The 20,875-nt window shown below is 38.9% G+C and overlaps 2 protein-coding genes across 8 annotated transcripts; one reads left to right on the forward strand and one right to left on the reverse strand.

The window, feature by feature from the left end:
* Positions 1–3,163, forward strand: LOC130748445 (DNA-directed RNA polymerase V subunit 5C). The gene is made up of 4 exons (XM_057601664.1): positions 1–343; positions 1,333–1,509; positions 2,627–2,740; positions 2,848–3,163. Exons 1-4 carry the CDS (start codon positions 104–106, stop codon positions 2,971–2,973), a joined length of 657 nt encoding a protein of 218 aa, XP_057457647.1. The 5' UTR covers positions 1–103; the 3' UTR covers positions 2,974–3,163.
* A 1,165-nt stretch (positions 3,164–4,328) lies between these two features.
* Positions 4,329–20,842, reverse strand: LOC130746616 (protein LNK2). Of its 7 annotated transcripts, none has more exons than XM_057599299.1 (9): positions 20,686–20,842; positions 20,483–20,594; positions 16,890–17,226; positions 16,570–16,699; positions 10,192–10,498; positions 7,712–8,422; positions 7,455–7,609; positions 4,789–5,145; positions 4,329–4,681 (listed from the first exon to the last, which is right to left on the reverse strand). In XM_057599299.1, the coding sequence occupies exons 2-8, from the start codon at positions 20,504–20,506 to the stop codon at positions 4,797–4,799; spliced, it is 2,013 nt and encodes a 670-aa protein (XP_057455282.1). In that variant the 5' UTR covers positions 20,507–20,594; positions 20,686–20,842; the 3' UTR covers positions 4,329–4,681; positions 4,789–4,796. The 7 variants fall into 7 exon arrangements, with proteins under 7 accessions (XP_057455282.1, XP_057455287.1, XP_057455286.1 ...); XM_057599304.1 differs by having other exon boundaries at positions 4,777–5,145; positions 16,947–17,226; positions 20,686–20,841; XM_057599303.1 differs by having other exon boundaries at positions 4,777–5,145; positions 16,570–16,696; positions 16,923–17,226; positions 20,686–20,841.
* Between the last annotated feature and the right edge of the window lie 33 nt (positions 20,843–20,875).

Below are 20,875 nucleotides of genomic sequence, written 5' to 3' on the forward strand. Positions count from 1 at the left end.
CATTTCTCTCTCTATATAGAGGTATCACGTTGTTTGTGTTGGCCACTCTCTGCATATTCCCTCTGTTACGTAGTACTGAAAAACCTCACTCACTCCCTCAACAATGGTGGGTCAATGCATTTTGGGTCTGTCCTCGTCGGAGGAGGGAGGAGGCAGCGTCGAGAGCCGCCGCTACTTCCAGTGTCGGAAGACGGTACTGGAGATGCTCCGAGACAGAGGCTACGACGTTCCACTCACAGACCTCAACCTCTCGCTTTCTGAGTTCCGCTCCCGCTTCGGCCAACAACCCAACCCTCAAACCCTCGGTGTCTGCGTTTCTCATCGCTCTCGTCCCTCCAACAAGGTACATTTCTGATTTCACTCCCACCAAATGACACCAATGCTTGGAATTTGAATCGTTGTTCTTCACCTCGTTGTTGTCTTGGCTTAGGATTGCGGTTTCATGCTACCGCGATTGATTGTCGTTGCTGGTTTCGAGTACTTCTCGACTTTAGGGTTCAAACAGTCACTTTTAACCTCGAGTTAGGTGAACCTTTAAAGGAATCATTTTTATGTTTGACAAGTGTACCAATAATAGAAATATTAATAAATAATTTCATGGGTCATATGGGTTATTATTTTATATTTCAATGGATGATTCATACAGTGAAATTACCCATTATCATATATGCTGTTTGTAGTATTTTAAAGAATTAGCAGTCTATTATTGCATTTTAAGGTTTGAAATTGCAATCATGATATTAGATATTGTGGATAAAAATGGGGATTGGAAATGAAGTTGGGGTGAGTTGAAAAATCTTGGTGTTGTGTATCCAGAGAAATCTTTGACAACATGCATAATATGGATGGTTTCTCTCCTTTTTGCTGCAAAAGTTGTTCTCTGTTTTGGGTAATAATCATTGAAAAATGAGACATAGCTGCTAGAATTTTTTTGGCAAAATGATTTGACATGTGTTGACCATTGAATTAGAGCATAGTATAATGTAGTGAAATTTTGTGAAAATTCTAGCAGTACAGCATTACTCATAATCAATAAAAAGACAGAAGATTGTTATGGGAGAATGAATTAGCTTTGGACTGTTATTTTAATTTTTTTTGCTACTTATATCTCGTGCATACACAAATTTGTTCATTTCTTTTTCATCAGTCTCATTTGGGTAGGTAATTATGCTGATTTTTTATGAGATAAAGGAAAGTTTTATCATTCAAGATTTGTTGCATCATTTATTCTTCTGCAGAATGATTTACCATTTTTGCATAGATTTCATTCTTTGTTGCATAACTGCATAGAATGAGGGAAGTTTTTATGTTCACTTTGTTATTGTTGTGCAGGTGCAAGTTGTGTTTGCAGGAACTGATCAAATTAAGAAAGGAACTATCAGTGGCATATGTGACCAGATTGTGGATAGAGAAAGATTGACCAGGCTGATACTTATTGTGCAAAGTAAAATGACTTCATTTGCACTGAAAGTTTTGGAACAAAAGCCATACAAAGTTGAGATTATAAAAGTAAGTTATCCCTGCTCTTCCATGACTGCTTAGCTTCTGATCTTTTTCTTTTTTATAAATATTTTGACGCCGAAAAGAACAATGCTATTTTGCATTTGAGTTTTGATCTTGTGCATAATATGTTCACGAACTTAGAACATATGTACGACCCCTAAAGGGAGGGGGATTTTCAAATGACTTGAGCTTTTGCTTTGCCCATGTATGAGGACCATAACTTCACTATTTTTGCACACTATATCAATAAGATGATTTTAAAAATTTCTTCTATAGTGTGTCTAATTCTGGCATTGAAAGCTTGGGGTGTTCCTGTGGACACTTCCCTTCCATCCTCTGCAACCGCAAGTTCACGCCTGGGGCCTATTCAAGAATATCTTGTATGGTTGACTGGTTGGAGGTTTTTCCAAGTGCTTACATGGTAAATTAGGAAGCTTCATCATGTTTGATGCAAGAAAATGTCTCAAATTGCTTTTTGTATGAATAAAATGATGAAGGGGTCTTAAATAAGTTTAACATACTCCAAAGTAAGTCCTATTTATGTTTGCATCATTTTCATGTGTTGATCATGCGGTAATCTGAGGGTTGAAAGAGAAAGAATCAGAATGAGATTCCATACAGTTTTCTAAAGACAATCTCAGCTACCCAAATTGTTTCATTTTATATCTGAATTAATTTTAATTACCAAAATTGTAGTGGTACAAATGCAAACTGCATAGTGTGAAGTTAGTATGTGTACTGTAGAGGACTCAAACTCAAAAGAATCATTTCTATGGCTTTCTGCTTTAAATTTGTGACTAAACTTGCTAACTTCCCTATGGAGCTTCATCTATGACCACTTGGTATGATGTCAAGATTCACAATTCCAGATATTATGATGAAAGATATAAATTGTACAGAAAGCTGCTGAGCTGGTTCATTTCTAAATTAGAAACTATTCTTTAGATTCTTGACGTGTGACAAGTCACATATTGCAGGTTTTGATTTTGAATCTGGGATTTACATATTGAAATTTGAAAATAACCAATTGATGTTACTTCAGAGTTCAGGCCACTTTTCATTTTTTGCCTTTATATGGAAGGTGGTTTAAAGTCCATAACACCATATTAATTTGCTTCCACAGTTGAGTGACTTGCTGGTCAATATAACAAACCATGTGCTGCAGCCTAAATATGAGATACTGTCTGCTAATGAGAAGCAAAAACTGCTCATGAAGTATAAGTTGGAAGATAAACAGGTAAAATCTGTAAAGATTATAAATATTTTCATGAAAATTAGTTATGCTGCAATTACTACTGTTGTATTGATTGTGCCATTAATTAATTAGATATTTCTGTATTTCAGCTCCCTTACATGCTAAGAACTGATGCCATAGCTCGTTACTATGGGCTGGAAAAAGGACAAGTCATCAAGATCACTCACAGTGCTGACATGGTTAATTCTCTTGTAACTTATCGCTGTGTCCTGTGATACTTATATCACCTTATCCTGCTATGCATGAAAACAGTGACAAATGGATATATTTGTTTTGGTACCTAACATGCTCAAATTGAGCACAAAAGTTGACTTGTGTTTAGCAAATTATATTGCGTATGAGTTGTGTTTTCTGTAAATGTTGAAACGTCAACCAGGTCTTCTTTTGTTTGTTTACTTTAGTAAATGTGGGGTTATAAGTGGTGTTCTTGTTTAACAACAGTAATGATACTTGCAAACCGTGCACATATCCAAGAGACACTATTTTTCTCCCGATTTCTTTTATTATATATCACATTCATTACTTTTTTTTTCTCTTCCTTTCTCACACTGGGTATATCACATTGATACCGCACTATGCATATACTATGTAATGTATACAAATCATTTGTTTGTTTCATACATATCTTTTCAAGTTATTGAAATTCTTTTTTGCTACATCGGAAAATTAAGTTATTGAAATTCTAACTATTGATTTTTAATAACAGTTATAATCATACATAAACAAAATTTAATTTAAGTTACAAAGTTAAATTCTACGGGTGCGATCACAGTGATAAAAAGTCGTTTTCTAAATCCTTAGATTGAGAGTTCAATATCTAGGAGCCGCATTCTTAAAAAGATCTTTGACCTTCAACACACACAGGTCGGAATTGCGAGAGCAATTTAACGTATTAAAAAAAATTCTACATTTTCTAAAGTACACTATTATTCTATATGTAATTATGTATAAATAAATATTAAGATTTTTTTTATACATCGTAAAAACAAATTGCATCCTCCAAGGATTGATCGATGGACCTTCACCTCCCAAACTCATATGTCCCCAACTCTTACCACGTGAGCTATCTTTCAGGGATATAAGATTTATTAATTATTAGTGAATGTTAAATAAGTGGTTATTTTATATAGACATCAATAAAATGAGTTTATATGAATAATTATGAAAAATTAGACAATACAAATTTTTTAACTTTATTCAATTTTGTTTTAAATGAATATTAATTTATTTCTATAAATTAATTAGAAAGCATAAAAAATTGTTTTAAGGGTGTATTTGAAGAAAAACATTATTTCCTAGAAAAGTTGTATATGAACTAAATGTAGGAAAACTGAAAAGTGATTTCTCAAAAAATGTTAAATGACATTTTCAACTTACAAAATACGTTTTATATATTTTCAGGAATCATATTAAATTTAAAAACTATAATTTTCAAAATTCAAAAAGAATCTGCATACCAAACGTCTCCTATATCAGAATTTTTTAATTATTGAAGATTGTAGACAAATATGATGGCTTATTATATCCCTGTTTGACACAATTTTAGGCTGAAACCAAAAACATACTTACGTAGAAATCCAAAATCACAATTTTTGCCTTATTCTGAAATTCATAGTGGCACACAAAAGATTGATCAATGGTAAGGGGCAAGTATGGCAAGTCGTACTCGTACATATACTCGTACGTATAGAAATACGACACCAACTTCAAAGCCTGATCTTGTCTGAGTGGCTTTGGTACACAAGTTTGGTGCAGTTATAATTAAAATATAAACAACTTAGCACTCACAACCTTATGTATTATTAGGTACTAAGATACATATACGGGCAAGTTTTAAGGAAGCTCTTTACTGATGACATGCGTGAATTAAACTGGTGCTCATGATTCTACTGTGATACTCGCGCTTGTTTATGATCCGGACGACTGACAATAAAAATAAAACATTTGCATTACTAAATTGAATAATTGAACGATGAAAAGAGTAGTAATAAGCATGGAAGTAGTAAGGTATGAATTACCCTCTGTACAACCTCTTTCTTCATTGAGAGGCTTCCAGCTCCTGTGCATTAGATGCATTCACTGAAGTGTCTCTGCAGGGACTGTTGTTGGTTTCATCCATAGGCTGAGCCTCAAATGATGGCCATGAATTCTTTAACCCAAGGTGGGGAAATTGTCGATTACTTTTCATGTCCTCCTCTGGTAAGCATGTCTCGGGGAAGTTCACCAGGTTAGCTGCTTTGCTTTCACACTGCACCTTAGTAGAACTAGGTGACTCCAGTTTGTCAGAATAATTTCCGGTGAAATCTATAGGCCTATGAAAAAGCAAGTGAGCCACCGTTCGATCAATGGGATTCGTCTCTGTTTCGACATCAGGCTTCCTGGCATGTCTGTGATAACAACATGGTTCACACAGTACAAAATAGTTAGCATCTTAATAGGGCAATCAATATGTTGGATATTTCATTCTTTTGTTAAGACAAACTTGCTTATAGTTTTAGTGTAGAAAGTACTGTCATTTCTAATTTGATAACTAACTAGGAACAACATTCCTACTTTAGCCATTGACTAGGTGCTCATTTGAATAAAAAAGGGATGAGTTCAGCGGTTCCCGCGGTGGCCGTTGAGCCCCACCGCACCCTAGGTCGACGTTTTAAGGTAGAACGGTGGCTTCGTCGGGCAGAACGGTGGATTGGTCCTTCTTCCCCCTCCAAAGGATGCGCTCCTGGGTCTCCACCCTCGACAAATCATTGCACAGCTTCTGGACCAGGGTGATCCCCTTCATTTCTCCCTTAAGAGCGGTGGGTTTCCTCCTTTTTCCCCTTTTGAAGGTCGCTCACCTAAATTTCCTCCACCGATGGACCAATCTGCAGCTGTGGGAAGAGAACGACGATCTCTGTTCCGTTCTTCTCTCGCTTCTCTGTCACGGCCTCCGATTGTCTCCGTGATGCCGCTGCTGATTCTCACTCCGCGGCCACTGTTGTCTCTCTGCGATGCTTCAGTTGCGGATCTCTCCATCTCAGCTTTCTGGGAGAGGTAGCTTGATCCTTGGATCTCTCTTGATCGCTTGATCTTCAGAGGTCTCTGTTCTGATGTCTGATTCTTCTCCTCGCCATCTTCTGCATTCCTCGTCCGAGATTCTGTGTTGTTCCTCCTCTTCTCTGCGTTCCTCCTGCAAGTCCTGATTTAGTACCTCAAGCATTATTTTCATGGGTTTAACTCGGGCTCCCTCTCGTCTCATCTTGGTTATCACAGCACCTAGATCGGTGCTCTGATACCAATTTGATAGGAACTGGATATATTGAATGTAGAAAAGTACAAGGTCGCTGAGTAATTGGAGACTCAGCCACTCTCCCTAGCTACCAATCCCCGAATGATCCAAAGGATATCGATACTCACCCTAAACTCTCTATTTATAGGAAACCCAGCCGCTAATTAACTAACTCTCGCTAACTGAGTGTGCCTAACAATTTCATGGATCAATCCACCTTGAGTTTGAAGAGGGAGCATTAGACTGTGTTAGTACTAGTGCTCGTCTGAATTGTAAAGTTACTGCCACTTGTTAATGGCAGTGTCAGTTAAGTTTGATATTCACTTGAAACTTTAGAGTTTGTAATGAGTCTGATGTTCAATTAGTGAAAATAATTAGGTTCCAGAAGAGGCTTTCAGCCTTTTCTCTCTTCTTTTCTCCTTCCCTTTCTCACATCTATTAGTTAATCTAGATTTTCTAATATCCAATCCTCCTCTTCTATACATATGCAAAGGGGTAAAGAGAGAAGTCAATGGAGAACTTTCAAAGTTACTCTCAACGGGAGAATCCAGGCTACTCAGAACCCAGCTTGACTGCACCAAACTGAAACGCGAGTTTTTTTAATGATCTTCTTTTCTCTTTTTTCTTCCTCTTGTGCTATTGTAAGTGGGGCATTCTGACCTACCGACCCCTGTCCTTCCCCTTAGTTTCTAAACTAGCAGTATAGGTTATGGTAATAAATACTAATTGTAAAACATTTAATTACTCGAATGTATCAACACACTCGACTCGAATCGAAGAGAACTTTCTTAATTTAAAAAGTTTGGAGAGCACTTTTAGACTGCGTTGGTGAATGGAAGCCCCTCTATCAAGCAAGAAAGAAGCGGCTTGATAAGAACCTTGGGAGAACCACACCACAAAAGCTAGCTGTTGTAGTTGGAGAGCCCAAGGCCTTATAAACCCCACATTAGAATCCCATACTTCCAATGTGGGACTCAAGTCCCATACCTTGCAATGGGGTCCTAACATCCCACCACGCTCCGCAGCCCCGGCGCCCACGCGGCTGGCTGTGCACTAGCCCCTTGACTAGTCCAGGGCGAACACTGCAATGCCGGCGTCACCACCCGCGCCGCTCGTTTGCAGCTCAAAGACATGGTGGAAGGCTCTGATACCATTGATAAGAACCTTGGGAGAACCACACCACAAAAGCTAGCTGTTGTAGTTGGAGAGCCCAAGGCCTTATAAACCCCACATTAGAATCCCATACTTCCAATGTGGGACTCAAGTCCCATACCTTGCAATGGGGTCCTAACACGGCTATTCCCACAGCAGAGTGCTGTCCGTCAGAGATGTAGGAATGCTACTGAATTAATGATAAGTGTTTCACTTATAAACTACAAAGAAAGAATTCGAGACAAATATAGTAGTGTATCATGGTAATTTTCTAACCTGCTTTGGCTATTTCTTTCTACTCCTGTAATGACTTCAAGTTCTTTGCTACCCTTGTTTGCACTGCTTGTGTCACTAGCATAATGCCTTTGGATTGCACTTTGTGCCAACCGGAATAAGCTATCTCTGATACAGAGTCTTATTCTGATGTCTAACTGTAGAAAATGTTTGCCTCGGGATTGAAGCCATGTTCGAATTAGTATTCAAGAAAAAAATATACTATAAAACAGATATTAGCTAGTAGAAACTTAACATACCTTTGATATAATATCCTGAAGCCTGTTTAGCACAGTCTCTTCAACAAAATCATTATCAATGGCCAGAGATATTGTATTTGAATCATCTTGCTCAATTGGCAGATCTAGAGCAGAAAGAGTTCTTAGATCATCAAATTCAGGATCAGTCCCATCACAAAGATGACTTTGAATTTCTGCAGGACATTTTTTGCTGATGGATTTACTAGTGCTAGGAACTTGGTGGCTTAACTCTTGCTGTTGTTTCTGAATAGCAAGCATTGCCTGGATTTGCTGCCGCCTCCTCAACTTTTCAATTTTCTCCTGAGGAGTCATGGTTTGAGGCTTCACTGAGTCCACAGAGTTCATCAAAGGATTCACCATACAGGGGGATACTTCATACCCAGAATGCACAGGCTGACACCCAACGTCTCCAGAGTGAATATGAGATAGCATTGGCATATCAGGATATGTGTTAACGTCTCTATACACAGAGGATGTTGCATATGGATTTATGATATTTTGATATAATGTTTCAGGTATTTGGAGTTGCTTCGGTTGCCCAGGAATTGAAGACTGAGAAGATTGTAAGGCAGAAGATGCCAATTGATTCTCAAACTGTCTTGCCGGTGTTGCTGAAGAAGACCAATTTCCATAAAAATCCTGCAAAGCTTTTCCCTCTTGTTTTACCAGTGACTTCTTCCGAGATTTGAACTGATTCTTTTGCCTAAAAGCCTGCATATATTTGAAATGACGAAGGTCAAATACTTTGCTGATTTTGAGAAGGAAACAGGCTAATATACAACATCTTGTGCTAGAGCTAACATAATTATGCAAAGGGTTTCTAACCATGTAGAAAAAACATGTAAATCTTACACATCCACAGAATGACACAACACTAGGGTTGGCAATGAGCCCCGTGGGTGCGGGTTTGGCCATTCCCACACCCAAACCCAAACTTAACACCCAAACCCAAATTCAATATGGGTGCAAAAGTTAAACCCAAACCCAAACCCCTGGGTTTCGGGTTACCCGAACCCAAACCCAAAACTCAATGTGAGCACCGAACCGACAAAAAATCAAAAATATCAATCCGGAAACAACATGTACATAAGAGAACAACATGAAAATAAGCTGATTAAACCTCATTATCATTCCAATACAAAGGAAAAAATATAGTTCATGAACATAAGCCTACTTAGTAACTTTAAAAAAAACTCCACTTAGTAGCTTTAATAGTATATATATAAGGGTTGGTAATTACATGCATAAGACTTCGGGTTTGGGTTTGGGTGCGGGTTTAATCAATCCCACACCCAAACCCAAACATGTTTTAAAATTTGGGTGAAACCCAAACCCGAACCCAAACCCAAAGAAATCGGGTTTCGCCCATAGTTTCGGGTCGGGTTCGGGTTGGGCCCCGCGGGTTTGGGTTTTCCTGCCATCTCTACACAACACAAGTTAATTCTACGTAACATAAATACCACATGGTACTGTAATAAATAAGTTCAAGCAAAGAAAGAGATTCACTATGGAAAAGAACCAGTGTTTTGAAAAGATACTAAACTGCATATTCTAAATTTACTCTTCTTAACAATGAAGTGACATTTAGCCACTAGCATTGAGCTTGAGATATTCCTTATATTCATCATCATCATCTAATAGTGTTATGGAGTGGTTACTTCCAATGATTTCATTTTTAATGTGCCTGATGTTGGAGTTTGCGCTATATTTGCAGGCTTTATGGAAAATCATGAAGGGAATGACAATAATCTTGAGTATATCCTAGTCATTTACAATATGAGCATTGAGGGGCCTGCCTCATCGACCTTTGACTCCACTACATCCACTACCTCAACCTCCTTGGGTATTGAAATTGCAGGGAAAAGCAAAAGGTTTTGAACCCATTCTAGATCCAATATCAGACGACTCTTCCAATGGAGGAACTTGCAACAAGCCATCAATGAGTTCTTCCATCGAAAGAATATTTGGCTTACTTAAAAATCTGGCTGTTAGTAACCAGATTCAAGATCCTTAAGAAGGCCATGAAGAAAAGAAAGAGAAATTATTGCTTGAATGACAAAAGCATGTCCCTATTTTGTCTACCTTGCTCTTTAACCAACCAACTTGGATTTTGGAGCTTGAAAGTGTGTGATCAAGTTTCTTTGACACACCATCCTTGAGCTTGTAAGCAAAATATTGGTATATGTACGCAGTGTTACCTGGTAGTGAATGAGTAGGCTTTGGCCTTAGCGGTTTTCTGATAACCATGTCAGATAGGTAGTTGTAACCGAGATTGGGTTCTCTTAACTCCAAGAGTATCTCTTTAAATATCCAGTGTAATTGTATAGATTGACTAATTAATACATACTGAATATTCAGATTACCCTAAAGCATATTCTATCTGATTTTTTTTCTTTCTACCATTGAATGCTGCTACTCCACTACACAAGTTGAGAACTAAATAATAGAGACTGGTCTTTGCGAAAATTTATTTGACATACCTGTAGCCCTTTTCCACTAGGATTAGTTCTATCTCCAGAACATCCCATATTAGCTGCAATTGTGTGTGAACTTTCTGTGACCTGAGATGCAGGATCACCCGTCTTTTCATAGCTGAGGGAAAATGGTTGATCATTACATTGAGCATCTTCTTCTTTGATTTCCAAAGGCTTAGATCTATTCCTTAAAGCACCTGCTGGACTTGGTGCGTCCAAGGGTATGGGTACTAGATTTTTATTCACATCTTTAGAGGACCAAAGCTCATCAGAATTATCAAGACTTGCATAACCAAATATAGGGTCATCATTGCTGCAAAATCATCACTTGTGAGAATATTCAGTCAGATAGTTGCTATTGTAAAATACAAAACTAATATTTCTAATGATAAATGTATGTCTGCAAATATTTACTTTTAATCAGGACATCAGTACTTCTTTACAATGTTATCCATCACATGCACCACATGATGGAAGCCAAGAGGATGTAAAACTACCTACTAACAGTCATTTACACTAGAAAAAATGGCAACATGAAGCCCTGTTTCCAAGTTTAAAGACTAAAGGTATTGAAAATGTTTAACTGAATTGTATTGATTGTAAAAACTAAAGAGTACAATTGATGATCTCTCTATTTATAGAGAGTTACAAGCTTGCATAAGAAGCTAACCAATTCTGTTATGCCAGCTCAGCTTTGACAGCTAAGCATGACAGCTAAGATAACTAACTACTAGACTTGACAGCTAAGATAACTAACTACTAGAGTAACTAACTCCATAGCATATACTCTAATATACCCCCTCAAACTCAAGGTGGGTGAGAAACAAGTTTCTCAGCCACATTGAGTTTGGTTCTAAGTGCTTCAAACCGAGTAGGAGAGAGGGCTTTGGTGAATATATCTGCAAGCTGATCAACTGAAGGTACATGATGAACAAAAAGAGACTGATTCAGAACCTTTTCCCTAACAAAGAAAATGTCTAGTTCCATGTGCTTTGTCCTAGTGTGAAGCACTGGATTATGGGTCAAAGCAACTGCCCCCATATTATCACATAAGATTCTTGGAGTCATGAATGGAACATGAAGCTCATGAAGCAGTGATTGAATCCATAGCAACTCAGCAGAAGTATTGGCCAGACTTCTGTACTCGGCTTCAGTACTGGATCTGGCAACCAGTGTTTGCTTTTTAGATGTCCAGGAGACAAGATTTGGTCCAAAGAAAACACAGGAACCTGAGGTTGACCTTCTATCATCAGGGTCAGAGCCCCAATCTGCATCACAATATGCAGTCAATGGCACTGGAGTATGCAAAGAACAAGGCTTAATTAGCAGGCCATAATGAATGGTTCCCTTTAGATACCTAAGTATCCTTTTGACAGCCTTCCAATGATCTTGTAGAGGTTGGCTGAGAAATTGACACACTTTATTGACAGCAAAACTAATTTCAGGTCTAGTGAGAGTTGCATATTGCAAAGCCCCCACAATGGACCTGTAGAGTGTAGGATCTTCAAAGTAGTCACCCCCATGTTTGCTCAATTTTGAATTACTAACCATAGGTGTAGAAATTCCCTTAGCCTCAGCCATATCAGCCCTCTCAAGTAGATCTCCTATGTACTTGGACTGAGTTAAGAGGAGTGATCTGTCTTGCAAGTGGTGTACTTGAACCCCTAGAAAATAGTCCAATTGGCCCAACTGCTTCAAAGCAAACTCAGAATTAAGTTTCTGTACTACCTCTTGAATAAAAGGCAAGAAATTTCCTGTGATGATTGTCATCAACATAGACAAGAATATAGATCACATTGGACTTGTTGTGAAAGGTAAATAAGGAAGGATCACAGCAACTAGCCTTAAAACCATACTTAACCAAAGCTGCCTTCAATCTATCAAACCAAGCTCGAGGAGCCTGCTTGAGTCCATATAAAGCTTTATTAAGCTTGCACACAAGAGACTTGTCTGAATTCTGAAAACCAGTAGGCTGTTGCATGTACACCTCTTCTTGCAAAGCACCATGAAGAAAAGCATTGTTCACATCTAGCTGATGTATATGCCACTGTTTAGAGACAGCCAAACTAAGGATCAACCTAATAGTGATTGGTTTTACCACAGGGGAAAAAGTTTCAGCATAATCAAACCCCTTTACTTGATGATATCCTTTAGCCACAAGGCGAGCTTTGTATCTATTGACTGATCCATCAGGATTTTCCTTAATCCTAAACACCCATTTACACCCTATAGGATGTCTCCCCTTTGGAAGAGAAACCAGAGTCCAAGTATTGTTGGCCATGAGTGCTTCATATTCTGACTTCATTGCTGCTAACCACTTAGGATCCTTTAAAGCATTCCTCGTAGTGGTAGGCTCAGTTTGTGCAAGTAATAGAGTTGGAAAAAGTCTTGGCATAACAATACCAGACTTAGACCTAGTCTGCATTGGATGAGCATTAATTACTGGAGGCACAGCAGAGGAATCAGATGCTGGAGGAGAAGCATTAGGTGTAACTGCTTCATTAGGAGAATGAGGAACTGAAGATCCTTCATGCCCAAGAGAAGAACCAGTAGCTGCAACTGCTTCTGCAGAAGCCTCTTGTAGAGGGTGAGAAGAACCAGTAGCTGCAGGAGATGCAGGAGCTGCTGCAAAGAGAGGTTGCTGCTCAAGAGGAACTGAAGCAATAACAGGAATAAGAGATTCCTGAACAGCTAGACATCACAGCATCAGAACTAAACAAAGTGGAATATGGAAATTTAAACTCATTAAACCTCACATCTTTGGAGATGTAGATTTTTCCATCACTAGATAGACACTTGTAACCTTGGTGAGAGGAAGAATAGCCAAGAAAAACACACTCTCTAGACCTGAAGGACAATTTAGATGAAATGTAAGGTCTGAGATGGGGATAGCATGCACTTCCAAACACCCTAAGGATACTATAATCTGCTGGAACTTTGTAGAGTTTGTGATAAGGACTAATGTTATCAAGAACTGGAGTGGGAAGCCTGTTTATGAGAAAAACAGCAGTAAGAAAAGCATGGTCCCAATAAGAATTAGGCATGTGAGCATAGGCCAAGAGAGACAAACCAGTTTCAACTATATGGCGATGTTTCCTCTCAACACTACCATTTTGATGGTGTGTGTGAGGACAAGTCAGTCTATGGTCTATACCTAGCTTGGTAAAATAAGGAACTAGAGGTTTGAATTCTGTGCCACCATCAGTTTGAACTGATTTTATTTTAAGACCAAATTTCAATTCAGCCATTGCTTGAAATTGAAGAAACACAGAACAAGTATCAGATTTTCTTTTAATAGGATAAATCCAGGTGAACCTGGAGAAGGCATCAACACAAGTAAGAAAATAAAAATAACCAGCAGAAGATTCAATGGAGGCAGGACCCCATAAATCTGCAAATATTAATTCTAAAGGAGAAGTATAAACTGTAGTAGAAGAAGAGGAAGGTAATCTATGAGATTTAGCAACACAACAAGCTTGACAAACTGAAAACTTTGATTTATGTGGTATTGGTATTTTACATATGGAAAGAGCAGATTGCAGAGCCTCATGATGAGGATGCCCTAGTCTAGAATGCCACAATTCATATGATGTGTGGCTTGGTACATTAGGTACATTATTTAAAACAGAAACTGTATTATTAACATCAGCAGGAGAAGACTTGGTCACTGAAAAGGTAGAGGGGACAGAAGCAGAAGAAAGTCCCTTGAGGAATGTTGAGGAGTGCATGCCATCAAAGGTGTATAAGCCATCTTGACCAAGAGAGCCACGAAGGAGAGTCCTAGAATTGTCCTGAGATTTAACAGTGCAATGGTAAGGATGAAACTCAAAGAAAACACCATTATCCCTGGCAAATTTACTAACACTGACAAGATTTTTAGTAATATTAGGAACTAACAAAAGATTGTGAAGTTTTAGAGTGGTGTGTGTGTGTAATGGAGAAGAAAAGGAGGCTGAACCAATAGACTTTATAGGCAAACCTTGTCCATTACCCATGAACACTTGATCATTGCCAGTAACTGACATGCTATCTGAAAGAACTGAGGCATCATGAGTAACATGATGTGTAGCTCCTGAGTCAGGGAACCAACTGCCAAGAGTGGAAGGAGCAGAAGCTACCATAGCCTGTGGTGCAGAAGCAATCATAGCCTGAGGTGCACGAGAGTGCTGTGCTGGAGCTCGAGGAAATAAACCAAATCCAAAGCCAGAAGGTGCAGGAGCAGTGTAACCATAGCCAGGAGACGCAAACATAGCACCTTGTTGTAAAGGAAGGTTAGGACCATAGCCTGAGCCAGCAAAAGGCACACCAAATTGTGCAGGAGAGCCAAAAGGCTGAAATCCACGAAAAGGTGTGTAACCAAACTGTGGAAGCAAGCCAAGAAGAGAAGAAACAGCAGCTTGTGAAGACATAGTAGGTTGACTCTGAGAACCAGAGGAAGAAGAATTTCCTCGATGATAGCAGATGCTAGCATCATGACCAAATTTATGACAGATTTGGCACTGAACAGAGCCACGACCACCACGATTTGATCTGCCACCGCGTGCACCATAATTGTTGTAGCCACCGCGATCACCAGAGCCATGAGAATCGCCAGATCTACCACGATCATCAGATGCTGAGGAAGAGTCAACGTTGCTCGAGGCATAGTTGACTTCAGTGTGTACCGGTAACGGAGGCGCGACGGTCACCGGAGACGGTGCAGTAGGTGTCGCCGGAGACGGAGAAACCACCGGCGACGGCGGTGGTGCAGTCGCGTGAGCGAGAAGCGCCGCCGGTGCAGAAGCTTGAAGTTGTCGTGCGCGCGATCGATCCAAACGCGCTTCATGCGCGATGATCATCGCCTCAACATGCGAGATCGAGCACTGCTCACTCCGATTGTAAACAATCGTCATCAGAGGACTATAGTCATCAGGAAGACCATCGAAGATCGCTTCCAGATGTTCACGATAAGAGATCGGATCGCCAATCGTGATGAGCGCATTCACGATCGACTTCACACGCTTGAGAAAATCCGAAGTACTCTTCGATCCTTTGGTGATGGTGCGAAGCTCAGATCGCAATTGTGTAGATTGCGTGAGTGACTGAGCTTGAAAGAAATCAAGAACAGCTTGCCAAACCTCCCACGCGTGCTTGCAATTCACAACGGTAGGAAGCACAGAAGGCGATAGAGAAGAAAGAAGCCATGTGAACAAAGCAGAATCCTGTTGCTCCCAGAGTTGATATGCAGGATTCTCAATAGCATTGATACGATCCTGTTCACTGAGAAAACGCAGTGGAATCTCTGGATCTACAAGAAAACTCTGCAAGCGATGAGACCTGACAATTCCTTCAACATGTTGCTTCCATGAGAGGAAATTGGAATCATCAAGCTTCAGCGTGAGCTTGTGAACCAGTGTAGATGCACTCGATTGTGACAGAGCCACTGAAACTGGTGCTGGAGTAGGTATAGGAGTTGCAGGAGCAGAAGCTTCATCAGCCATGGTGATGAAGAAGAAGAAGAAAAACCTAAGAAAAATCTGAGAGAAAGTCCTCAAGGACCGTACCTTGCTCTGATACCATATTGAAAATGTTTAACTGAATTGTATTGATTGTAAAAACTAAAGAGTACAATTGATGATCTCTCTATTTATAGAGAGTTACAAGCTTGCATAAGAAGCTAACCAATTCTGTTATGCCAGCTCAGCTTTGACAGCTAAGCATGACAGCTAAGATAACTAACTACTAGACTTGACAGCTAAGATAACTAACTACTAGAGTAACTAACTCCATAGCATATACTCTAATAAAAGGGGTTAAGAAATTCGACACTGTAATCATCCCTTTATTTCACTTATTTTATTGTTACAGCTGCCTAAATAGTTTCAATTGAGTTTGACAGAAAAAAGTTTTAAGGCACTCAACCAGATTGATCAATGTGTGAACATTTTGAAAAGTGTGGGGTGCTATAGTTCTTAAAACTTGGATAGCAGGAGGGAGTTCATTCCAGCTTAGACTGTAGGAAATATAATATGGAATCATTCATATTTGTTGACCAAACAGCTGAAACTTTTGTGATAGTTAGTTCATGATTTAGTATCACACTCAATATGACTAAGTAGTCTATCGTTTTATCCTTATTTCTCTCATTATTCTAATAGAGAAAAGTTTAATTTAAGCAAATGGTGTGTGAACTTGTGCATTGTCCATGCTGACATGTTAAAAATATAAATATAAAACTATTCATGTGTCTTCAGCTAATAATTTAAGCATTTGAAATAGTTGGTTCATGGCATACACATCACTAATGCAGATACAAATATCAAAGACACTTGTGATCATAAAGCTATAGTGCTGGTAGAAATATGCTTGTACCAGATATACAACAATATAGATTATCTACTTTACCTGAAAACTCTATCAAGGTCATCAAAACTTCCTATGTTAGCCCAGCCATAATCAACAAAATCACCTTGTTCTTTACCTTCATCAGCATTTTGGAAAATGTCAGCTTCCTTTTCATGTTGTGTATTCCCTTCTGTCAAACATTTATATGATTAGGAATGGAAAAATATACTACTATTATGCATGTTTATTATTTTTCATATAATTGTGATGGACACAAGGACATGTAACATCAGCAGGCAGACTTCTCGACAAACAAAAAAATACATAGACCGAGATGAGACATGATATCTACTCATAATTCCAGCAATTAGCAAATATACCACCTCTTGATGAACTAAATTTGCTAAGTTCACCTAAATTTTTATACACTTCAGTACCCAGAGAACCGTGATCAATTTTAACTGCACTGGATAAAGACAAGTCAGGCCATGTGTTTTTTCCAACTCCTGAGGTAGGGAGTCCTCCACTATTATCATGGTTGCAACTGCTTCCTAGCTTTATTCCATGAAAATCAGTTTTAGCCTCTGCTTTCTTCAATTCAGTAAGCTTAGTCACAGCAGCTTCCTCATTCAATTCTTTCTTGTTGCTAAGATCTTCACTTTCTTCCGGAAAAGGCACAATATGGTCGTCACCCTCATCCCATATTATATTAGTAAGCTGAAACATACCACCATTGAACATTAATATTATTGATGTATTTAAAGTCAACAATAACAAGAGAACACTTTAGATACTGACATTAGTAAAATCAATAGACACGAGAAGCAAAACGTATGGCAAAAGAGGACTAAGACATGATGAGAAAATTTTACAGCAACTCTGTAACCAGGTATCACATACTGTAATGCAAAAGATCACAGTCTTTGAAGCTAATGAAGGATACGTCCATTTAATTGTTTATTTCAGGATAATACTTGTTAGGACCCAGAAAAATGGAAGAAATAGATTGAAATAAGCTGGTATTATTTACTGAGATTCTGGTGAAATCACCAAGAATCAGTGTAGCAGTTACAGATAGAAGAAGAATAAACGAAAAGATAGCAGAGGCAAATTAGAGAGTGCCTCTATTCTCTCCCAAGTCCAAGCCTAATCCCAATTCAAGCCTAACCTCTCTCTCACACAATGCATGCTTATATAATCCCCAATCTCTCTCAGCATTCTCTCTCTTTCACACTCCTAGCACCCTGAAGATACTGCCACATCAGCTTGGCAGTTATCACTAGTGGGAATCAATTTTATTCCCCCTTCTACCCTTCCTAACAAATACCTTAGCACTAAGACTTCTAATTTTTGGGTTCCTATCAATACTCAAGCTGTTTTGGTACCTCATGAAAATTTGCAAACTGATCATGACAAATAGAACGAAGTTGAAGCTGGAGTTCAATGCCACCAGATACTATAAACCCGCAACTTCATTTGAACCATAAATTCAACCTTTTTAAATATTCTGTGGGATTATGAAACACTTTAGCATAATATTTTGATTATTGACTCTCTTAAACCAATTATATCATAAAGTGACTATTTCCAAAAGTTTCAGTTGTTAAGTGAAAGTACATGAATGGTTTTTGTTGAGATTGGTAGAAGGAAAATCTAATTATTATTATGTTTCATAGATTGTATTCATTGTATCTATTCTTGTTGTAATTATTACGTATTAGAGTATATAGCATATGGGAAACTGTACAAGGAAAATGTGAATGTAATTAGTGATATTGTTAAGGAAGGAGAGAAACAAGAAGAAACAACACCAGGTGAAGAAACACAAGTAGGAAGATTTGGAAAACAATATAATCTATCATTTCCAAGGCTTCCCTTGAGAAGAACTTAAGAAGAAACCTGAGATTTGACTAGGGTGAAATTCAAAATACACATTATTGTCCTTGGCAAATTGACTAACACTTACCAAATTCTTAGTAATAGAAGGAACAAGAAGCAGATTTATCAGAGTGAAATTTGTATGAGGATGAGAAGTGGAACTAACTGCCATTATAGGAATACCTTGACCATTCATTACCAACATGTATCTGGTCAGAACTAGAAAAAGAAATGCTTGCAATCAAATTGTGAGAATCAGAAGTAACATGACGACTGGCACCGGAGTCAGGATACCAAGTTGTGGATTAAACATGTCCAGTTGTCCACCATCAGGACCAGCATAAAATGCTTGAGCAGAAGAAGGACGAGGTTCCATATTAGATTCATATCCTGGCAGGATGAAAACCAAGTGGAGAAGCATAAGCAGGCACCTGAGCTTGAGGTAAAAAATTCAGTGGTGGAGGTGTCTGTGGAAAAGATGCCGGAGGTCTGTGCCAAGTGTGAGAAGGATAACGAGTAGGAGCCGAAAGTGATAATAGTAACAAATGCTTGCATGATGACTAGTGCAATAGCATATTTGGCACTGGACACTGAACCGGCCTCCAAATCGACAATCACGAACGTGAAAACATCCAATACGACCACTGCCTCGGCCACACGATAAATCACCACGAGGAGCATAACCAGGAAAAGGCACAGAAGAATCATGATAAGGAGTCACACTCAGAGACGGTGGAGTTGTAGACTATGGAAATAGCGAAGATCCAGAAGGATTAAAAGAGACATTACCTCCCTGTGTCATTTTAACAGATCAAGACTCTTTTTACAATATCATTTTTGGATTTTTCCAGAAGAGCTTCATAAGAGAGGAGTTGCGCCTCCAACTCACACATGGAAGTAATATCCGGACCATGATTCAAAGTAGCAATAACAGGATTGAACTCTGCAGGAAGCGATTCCAGAACAATCTCATCAATATCACGAAGCAGAATTGGATCACCAATCGAGGCAAGAGAATCCCCGCAACTGCTTGATAGCGAATAAGAAGTTCGGAAACAGACTTTTCACCTTTGGAGATGGATAGCAACTCTGAGCGAAGTTGACGTGATCGTGTTGTATCCCCTATATGTCAGGATTGACGACACGAAAGAACACCTGGGAGAAACGATTCAGAGATCATTCAAAGAAGCCAGGTAGAAAGAAGTGAGCCATGCTGCTCCCATTCATCATAACTCAGATTAACGATTCCTAGCTCGCGATCAGATTCCGAGATGTAGCGCAGAGGAATTGATGGATTCACCACAAAATGATGGAGTTTGTGACCAAGAAGGACACCTTCTACCATTGGAAGAAGTTCTTCACGTCAAGCTTCATAGAGATGTTGTAAGAAAAGGTTGGTGGTGCAGACGTCTTCACAGATGAAGACGAAGATTGTGTAGGATCGAAAGCATTTGTTGCGACGTGAGAGGCCATGGAAGAACCTCAAAAGAAGCTCCGATACCATATTGAATTCAGAGAAAAAAGAGAAACATAATATAAATCCGATTGTAAAGTGATTTAATTAGAACCGAGTGTGAATACAAAGTACCCTTATATAGCTAAGCTATGCGGTTTCATCTAACAACCACTAACAGAATGTGCTTAGAGTTAGTTAACTAACTCCGATTAACTGCTATCCATAAGCCTAACTACAGCTGTGTAACTAACTTCAATTTACTTAGTTACACAGTTACCTGTATTCTCTAATACACCGTCGTCACCTTCATTAATTTCAATTTTTTTGATAGGCAAATGTTAGTTGTTAGTAAATTAGTACAAATTATCCCTCCTCCCGGTTCGAACCCCGGTCCTTCACCTGCAATTACCCTTAGCTCAACTAACTCCCATAATTTACTTTCAGCAATGCTTCCCAGTAATAATTCAACAACCATCTAAACAAACTCTCTCACTCTCTCTCACACACACAAACAACATCTTCACCTCAATCTTGTAATTTCAACTATATTCATTGCAATAACAATACTCTAAGCACCTAAAAATGACAAAATAAAATGCAGAAAATTGATTAACAAAAAAAATGAAGCAATTGACTCACCTCTTCGTCGTTCCAATCAAACATATCTTACAAAGCGAGCAAAAAATTCAAAAAATCCGAAACCAGAATCAAACACCATGCATCGAACTAGCTCACACATCGCCGGAAAACACTGCAACAGAGAAACGAAACACCGTCAAATCGAGCGGAGAGTAAAACTGCGTCGTTTCACAATTCACAGAGAGAGAAGAAGAAGAACGTACCAACAGAAAGAGAACATGAAGAAGAAGAAGAAGAAGCTTTCAGTTTCGAGAAAGAGGAGAAGAGAAAACAGAAGAGTGGGAGAGTGCACGTGACATCACGTGGTTAAGCGAGTGAATGGTGTAGAATGAGAGTGTGGGACCCGCTAATGAGGACACGTGGAAATGGAAGCGTATCTAAAGTAGTGGCCAT

Source organism: Lotus japonicus, chromosome 3 (assembly GCF_012489685.1).
Source record: "Lotus japonicus ecotype B-129 chromosome 3, LjGifu_v1.2".
In the NCBI taxonomy this organism is placed as follows: domain Eukaryota; kingdom Viridiplantae; phylum Streptophyta; class Magnoliopsida; order Fabales; family Fabaceae; genus Lotus; species Lotus japonicus.